We start from the raw sequence: 8,493 nt of genomic DNA, 5'->3' as shown, positions 1-8,493 counted from the left end.
TCTACAACTAGAGCACTCGGACAGCACAGACCTCCGCCAAGGCAGCTGAATTCTCTCAATGTGAAATTTTTTATTAATTAATTAATTAATTAAGTATTAGTGCGAGCGTGCAGGTGGGGGAGGACTGTGGTTGCTCCTTAGCCTGTGGTTGCGTGTTTGTAAGTCTACAGCCAGCGCACCTAGCGGAAGTGAACTGAAACGTGCATGGTAACACACAAACCAAACACACAAACCAACACTCAAAAACTCGCCGGTGAAAACATAACCCCCGCCATGCCCCTGGCGGAGGTAATTACTAATGTATGTACACATCTGTATATCACATCAAGAGCGTATAAAGAAGCGTAAGAGCGTATACGCTCTTGATCACATGTTACAGCATGTACCTTGCCAACACAGCGCTAACAACACGCAATATTATTACTGATGCAGCGATGTGCAATTCCCCGAATAAAGCTTATTGGCTTTAGGCGGAAGCGCACATATTTAGCAAATATCTCAGATAAGCGCGTCCAGTCAAGGCTGACGACTTTCAAAAGGTGTTCCGGAAGATACGTGTATCTAGTCGTTTCTTGAGAAAGCGCGCACGATATCGCAGCATTGAGTGCAAGCGGATTAAGCTGCATGGCTTCTTTTCATCATTATAGGGATCACTTGCCCCCAGTAAACAGGATGGGAAATACACGTGACGACATTATCTACACGGCGAGTATAGATGCGATGCGATTGTTATCGCACTTTTATAGTAGCAGACCTTTCTGTCTACTCGGCGCGTATATGAGGAATTCGTCCGTCTATGCACCAGGCTGTCTAACAGTCATGCTACCGTATTTACCAACGATTCGGTGAACATTGTCTGGCAGCAAGCATGCCAGCATATTGCGGACGGCTCCTTTCTCCTATCGCCAGTAAGCACATTTTTGTGGCACGTAAGGGAGCATGTTTCCGACAGAAAACATGCAGAAAAATCGGGTTACCTTGCATACGGACGCTGGCACACGTTCGCATGACGGGGGTCCGCATCACGACACCTATATAGTCGAGCATATCTGCAACACGCGCGCGCGACAACATAGACGCACCGGTACAGACGCCACCTACCTACTGCTGCTGCTGCTGCTGCTGCTACTGCTGCTACTACTGCTGCTGATGCTGCTGCTGCTGCTGCTGCTGCTGCTGCTGCTACTGCTACTGCTGCTGCTGCTGCTGCTGCTGCTGCTACTGCTGCTGCTGCTGCTGCTTATCTCACTCTATGCCCAGTCACACTACACGACGCACGCGCCCGCGCACTGAAATTAATCAAGAATGGAAAATAGATCAGATGCGTCGTGTGCGCCCAACTTTTTGTGCGCCCAACATGTTAAAAAATCCAACGAATGCACAGCGTGTAGCTAGCGCACGGAACGAATGGTCACGCGCGTGCCACGAGCATTGCACCGCCGCATATCAACGCACAGCCAGCGCACAGCCAACGCACATGCCAACGCACAGCCAAGCACAGGTCACTTCTGGGCATGAGCAGGGATATGGTGTTGTGAGGCACCCTCCACCCATTGGACATTAAGTGATATTTGGCCAGAGGCAAAGATGCCGCAGAGTGAGGGCAAGCTTCAGGCCAGGGTCCAGGGCCTTTCTGTATTTGTATTCTGCTTGGTGATCTCGGAACCCACTCTGGTTTAGCAGTCCGTCGAAACATCTCGGGCGAGGCATCCGCATAAAGTTCTGAAAGTCTGCCTGGTACTTCGATTACGGAGTTCAACAAGTAGCTGGTCATACAGGCCCAAAACTGTCGTACGCTACCGATCCACGGTCGGACCCAGGACCTACGTTGACCTCTTCTCTTGTCTCCTTCTCTGATGACAGGACTTGGTGAAGTGCAGTTCCATGAGGTTCTGCTGATGTTGGGAGAACCGCGATTTCGTATTGGGATTTCGCAGCTGTCGCCGGATCCTCATCTTCTTAGGTGGCTTCTTTAGACACGATTGCAGCAGGAATCCTCTGTATTCACCATGAGGGTCGAGGAGAGTGATGATGAGGGGTGCGGCGGACCCGTTTAATACCCCATGCATGGGCTAACGCTTACGTACACGCCTAGGAACACGCTAGAAGACGCTGAGGCGCGCAACAGACGTCGTTCAGCACGCGTTCAGCGCACATATTCGCTGCATGTTCTCGCGAGACATGAGTTACAAGCACGCTAGGGGTGCGATAGGTGTGCGCTAGGTGTTGCTACACCTCAGCCGACGAGCATAAACGATACCGGCGTCGTGCTCCGCGTTGGAGTCTGGCGATTGATCCCAGCGCGCTCTGACGCGTGTCTGGCGTTCCTTCTGGAGTTGTACCTTCATGCGGTTGAGCTCGCGCACAATTTTGAACATGCCTCAAAAATCCGACGCACACGCCGCGCACGAGCGAAATGGGACAAACGAATGATACGGTTGGTCCAGCGCGCTCGCGAACGAGTAACGATGCTGACGACACCCAGCGAACGGCATCGGATTGGCCAAAATTGCTGATTATTGCAGTGCGCGGGTACCGCGAAATTTATTTTCCAAACGAGTATATATAGCGAAGAATTTGCGCCTTCTGATTGGCTGCTTCGATTTGTTTGCTTTTGACAGAGAACAAACGCCGGTTATAGGACAGAGGGTTTAAATGAGGGCTGAACATAAACAAGGGTTATGGGACGCTAGATAAGTACGTTTTCTGATGTATTTACCATGAAAACGTATCTTTTCTCATTAATATAACATATAATATCACTATAATTGCAATTATTTGCAATATAACCTAAACCCTAACCCTAACCATAACCCTAACCCTTAATTAACCTACCCTAACCCTATTAAATTTAATTAACAGTAATAAATGAGATTAAATTATTAAAAAAAAGTTTTTCATTAAAATATTTAATTGTGGTAAATCAATCATGCCAAATATTTCCGTTAATGGGGAGAAAGCAATAGTTAAATGGATAAAGATAAAAAAATACAGAAACAAAAAAATAATTAAAAACCAAACGGGGATTCGAACAACGACCTTCAAAGTAACGACCGGTGTTTCTATCCACCACGGCACACAGACTATTATAAGAAAAAAGTACATGACATATGCTAAATTAAGCAAACACATGTGTGCACGCCCTGTGTTTGAACCAATCAGAAGCAGGATGAACCAATCAGAACAATCAGAAGGCGCCTAAATCCTTCTATGTTATATCGTTTGGGAAAAAAAAATTTCGCGCGCGGGCCGTGCGTCGTGATATTTGTGACTGGCGGCATCACTCTCGCTCTGCCTCTCGCTTGCCTCTCGCTCTGCCTGTCTCTTCTCTCTCTCTCTCTCTCTCTCTCTCTCTCTCTCTCTCCATCTCTCTCTCTCGCTCTCTTTCTCTCACCTCTCACTCTCGCTCTACTCTCGCTCTCCCTGTCTCTCTCGCTGCGCGCTCTCTTCTCGCTCTTCTCTCTCATCTTCTCTCTCTCTCTCTCTCTCTCTTCTCTCTCTCTCTCTCTCTACCCCTCTCTCTTTTCAGTTCACGCACGGACGCAATTCACTCCCTGCTTGGTGGTCACACTCGAACGCACAATCATACGATTTTTTGACTACGCGCCAGCACCTTAAGAGGCAAGGCTTATCGAGATGTTTTACATGAGGTGTCATTTACACCCCAACCACCGTCCGAAAAAAAAGAGAGATTGGTACACGAGATATCGCGCCGTTCATTAACATTTCTTTTGAATTATTTAAGACGTTAATGCGGCGCGGGAAGCGAGGTCTAACAGGCTGTCTAACAGGGGGTTTCCTGGCGGGCTAGCACGTACGTGTTACCCGATAGAATCGTCTGCGTGTGCGGCGTGACGCAATCATCGGCGTCGATCGCTCACTTGGACGACTCCCGCTGATCCGCCCGTAAAAGCTCCACAGCACTTGAAGCGTTTCAATAAGTGTAAGTTGTGCACAGTGCAGCCGCGAGGCAATGGCCGCGCCAGGTCTCTGTTAGCAATATTAGAGGATTTGAACGGAATTTACAGGCAACTGTCGGCAATACATAGGTGAAAGAGGAGTATAGAAACATTAAAATTTGTTAGTAAATAAATTTCGGATTTATTAGCATTATATTTTTATTTGAAACGTTTTCAAGTGCTGTGGTAACTCTTGCCGGTTTAAACATGTTTGGACGCTTTACACGATTTTTCAGCAGACTAGGGATAGAACATCGACAAAAAACCATGACTTGTTAGCACTGTCGATAGAGATGCGCTGAAATCACCCGCTGATTATTATATAGCACTACTTTTGTTAAATTGTACAAGAGGCGTTCCAGTACCCTGTGGTGTTCGCTGTACCCCCATGTGATACTAAGTACCCCGGTGGGAACCAGGGGCCTAAGCCTAAACACCGTTGTCTCTCGCACACGCAACCTGGTTATAAACTAACATGGTAACTATAAATGCTCTACCAGCCCAAGGCTATTTACAGGCAAATCATCTACACCTCTCTCCTCCTCTCTCCTCTCTCCTCTCTCCTCCCTCCTCTCCCTCTCTCCTCCCTCTCTCCGCTCTCTCTCTCTCCTCCCTCACTCTCTCTCTCTCCCTCTCTCCCTCCCTCCCTCCATCCCTGTACAACCTACATGGGTTGTAACATGTAGGTTTCTGCATGGTTTTCACCCAGGGTCCTGCATGGTTTTCAGGAATTCAGGTTCCTAGACTGATGCAAGGCCTTCAGCTTCCTACACGAGAGATTGAAGCCATCCCGGTTTTAAAATAGTGTCAGTGACCCGATGAATGCATTGTGTATCTATGTGACACGACACGATTATATTGACACTAACTTATAAAATATTCACGGAGGCAGGATAAAAGAACACCTGCTTACCGAGGGCCGCCATTACATATTGATGCTATTTTTAATCATTACTTTTCAGCACAGTACAGCAACGTGCTTTTTACCTCTGCCCAACGGAGTTGGAGGAGGTTATGTTTTCAGTCTCGTGTGCGTGTGTTCGTGTGTTAGTGTGTTCGTGTGTTCGCGCGATCGATATTAGCGCGTCAGCTAGCGCAGCGAGCCAGCGAGCGTGTACATGTGAGCGAGCAGCAGCAACGAGCGGCTGCTACGAGCGAGTGGCAGCAAGACAGCGAGCGTGTACATGTGAGCGAGCAGCAGCAACGAGCGGCTGCTACGAGCGAGCGAGCAGCAAGCCAGCAAGCCAGCGTGTACATGATGTCAGTACGCTGGCGTATATCGTGGCTTATTCGTGTGTTCGCGAGTCGTATGGCGTATGGCGTATGTCGTTGGCGGAGGTATGCACTCTTCGTCTAGTTATCATTGCAATCCGCCGCAGCGTCCCTGCACACAAATGTTGACTTCGCCACGACCCGCCATCCACGAAATTGACGCAGGTTCGAGATAGCTACAAACATGAGGCCACAGCCAGATAGAGTTCCCGCAGCTCACGTTGACGTGATATCCTTTCCCCGGTCACCGGGTTCCATCTATTACGCTTATCATTGGATAGCTTCTTAAATGCATCCGGTTACCCACGGCACACCGCGTTGCGCGTATATATACGCAATGAACGCTAGCTGGTTATGGATGCTTGCGTAGTAGCACTACCTCCAGGCAATAAAACACAACAGCATAAAACTCGCATAAACGTTATAACAGCGAATTACCTCCCATAGCATTTCGCTTTCCATGAGCGTAAAATTTCAGCGGGCGCATTATATTACGTATCCTGCGCGCATATCCATGATTAAAACGTCCGTGGAGAGTACACGTGCGCGAGTGGAGGTTAGGACACCCTGCAGCAACAACGACCAACCGTAGCGTTCGAAATTGACATTTTAGAAAATGAGTAACCATTGTTGTTAATGAGCTGTTGCATACGTACACGGTAACGTCCGGCGACACAGTCGCGCGACATTGAATGAATAGCCAATCACAGCCGTAGATAATGTTTTCATCGGCGCGTGTCAAAAACATTTAACGAAACGAAAATTAGACTGTTCAGCTGTCTTTGGATTGTAATAGCATCCGTCGAACAGACTTTTATATGTGATCCGGGAAATTAGGTTTTATAAGATCTAGGATATTTTGTCTGCAAGGCTCTCCAGCTAAAAGAAACCATTTGGCTATTCTTACAACAGAACCTTGAGATCAATGGTGACCCCATGCAACATTCAACAGTCTCGGGTTTACTAACTCAAAATGTCCGCCACTGTGCAGCGAAAAAGACGAATTTTGATATAACACCATGATTCGTGATTGTCTGCAATGTAGCTAGGGCAGGTCCCTGAGACTGCATGCTGAACGGACGGCTGGTTGTTGTCGCTACAGTGTGTCTTGACCTTTAAGTCAAGCAGAGAAAACCTACACGCAACCTTCAGGTAGATGTAAACCGAAAAACACATCGACACGAAACAGGCCGAGCTAAATACTACTAAATACTACCTCATACCAAAACATGAACGTAAGAGAAGAGCGGGATTTGATGACTGGTAATCATGTGCCATTTTCGTGACATGTGCGATTAAGCAAATTGCATGACGACTAATGACGACAGCGGCACACGCAGCTGAACTATACGTGACAAACAGCACTGTCAAGCGAGAGCGACCACAACTGATCCATGGGCTGGCTCGTAGTGATGACTGACCGTGGGAGGATTTTTAGGAATAGGTTAGGAAGTTCATAGGCTAGCTGGGAGTGATAGATATAACTGAACCAATGCATGCAGGCATCTTTTGCCAGCGACACAGACACCAGCGAAACCAATATATATAATATTATATATAAACACGCGCACACACACGCACGCACGCACGCACACACATGCACGCGCACGCACACACACACACACACNGGGGGGGGTTGATGGTTAAGCGTGCAGATTAGCCATAGACCAGCGCCCACGCATCGCAAACACTCGGTTCTCTCGTTCCACGCGCATCAAAACAATTAGCACCGCTATATGAGCACTCGTCAACGCGACACGGGATATACGAGTTCGCTCTGTCGGGTGTCGCTCGAATGCACCTCTCTAAGTGAACCCGTGTCAGAATTGCGTGACATACACGCATCGACGGTGACAAGGCAGGACAATGGAAACCCCGACTCGTGCGACAATCCTTCGCAGGTGTTCCGTTGCCATCTGGTACTGGTCACTTGTAACCGATGTCGCTCGATGACACAGCTGGCTCGTCACACGGGGCTACCGCACACTGCGCGTTGACAGGCAGCTATTGTTCTATATACGTGATGCGCGGAGTGATGAGAAAGGAATTATGAACGCCTGTGTTTGTACTCACAACGCCCAGTCGCGCAATGCACATACGAACAGAACGCAAACAGACAGGACGCACGCAAAAATGATTCAACAAGGGCGAGTGCCAGCGGTCTGCAAGCATCCAACCCCAGAAATGAGGAGAGGACGAGATGGATGCGTAAATGAATGAAAAAATATATAAATATATAATAAGAAAATATATATATACACACGCGCGCGCGCGCCGACGCGCACTGCACGCACGACACACACACACACACACACACCACACACACCACACACACACACACACCAGACACAGACACAGCTACACAGACACCAGACACAGACACCAGACACAGACACAGCACACAGCCACACAGACACCCAGAGCACTAGACACAAGACACAGCACACAAGACACACACACACACACACACACACACACACACACACACACACACACACACACACACACACACACACACACACACACACACACACACACACACACACACACGCGCGCATATATATATATATATAGCAGCTGCCAGGTGGGTGTTTCTGAAACGAGCAAATTAAACAAGAAATTTGGAGCGATGAATAGGGTTTCGAGTTTCTCATAAACGCAAAAGAACCGCTATACGTTCAAACACCGCATAAGAATATAATGAGCAAAAAAAAACGAGTTAAAAAGCCAGTTTTAATTAGTCGCAGAAGACATTGTTTTTTTACGCGAAGATTCATTTCCAAACCTGCCGCGACCGAGTGTGAACTTTATTTCAACTCATAAACCAATTCACTCGCTCTCGGTTTCGCTGTGCGGATTTCGTCACCTTCCCTCATTGACACCCGAGGAAACATTCGCACCCGCTCCCCCTTACAATTTCACCACCTTCCCTCATTGACATCCGAGGAAACATTCGCACCCGCTCCCCCTTCATATTTCGTCACCTTCCATCATTGACATCCGAGGAAACATTCGCACCCGCTCCCCCTTCATATTTCACCACCTTCCCTCATTGACATCCGAGGAAACATTCGCACCCGCTCCCCCTTCATATTTCACCACCTTCCCTCATTGCCATCCGAGGAAACATTCGCACCCGCTCCCCCTTCATATTTCACCACCTTCCCTCATTGCCATCCGAGGAAACATTCACACCAGCTCCCCCTTCATATTTCACCACCTTCCCTCATTGCCATCCGAGGAAACATTCGCACCCGCTCCC

At 48.2% G+C, this 8,493-nt stretch overlaps 1 protein-coding gene across 4 annotated transcripts in view; it reads right to left on the bottom strand.

Moving 5' to 3' along the window:
• The window catches only part of LOC106820772, a 141,761-nt gene that overhangs the window by 75,709 nt on the left and 57,559 nt on the right, over positions 1-8,493 (bottom strand). Inside the window, exon 1 of one of the 4 annotated variants that reach the window (XM_014825338.1) lies at positions 5,670-5,790. The exons of the other annotated variants lie outside the window; for them this stretch is intronic. Coding sequence (XP_014680824.1) covers positions 5,670-5,718 — 49 coding nt within the window. The 5' untranslated portion in view covers positions 5,719-5,790. Of the gene's footprint in view, positions 1-5,669; positions 5,791-8,493 lie in introns of those variants that run through there. 4 annotated transcript variants of the gene reach the window in all.

This window comes from Priapulus caudatus, unplaced genomic scaffold, assembly GCF_000485595.1.
Source record: "Priapulus caudatus unplaced genomic scaffold, Priapulus_caudatus-5.0.1 Scaffold46, whole genome shotgun sequence".
Lineage (NCBI taxonomy): Eukaryota > Metazoa > Priapulida > Priapulimorpha > Priapulimorphida > Priapulidae > Priapulus > Priapulus caudatus.
The sequence above is the reverse complement of the archived record's forward strand: the minus strand, read 5'-3'. Positions and strand labels throughout refer to the sequence as shown.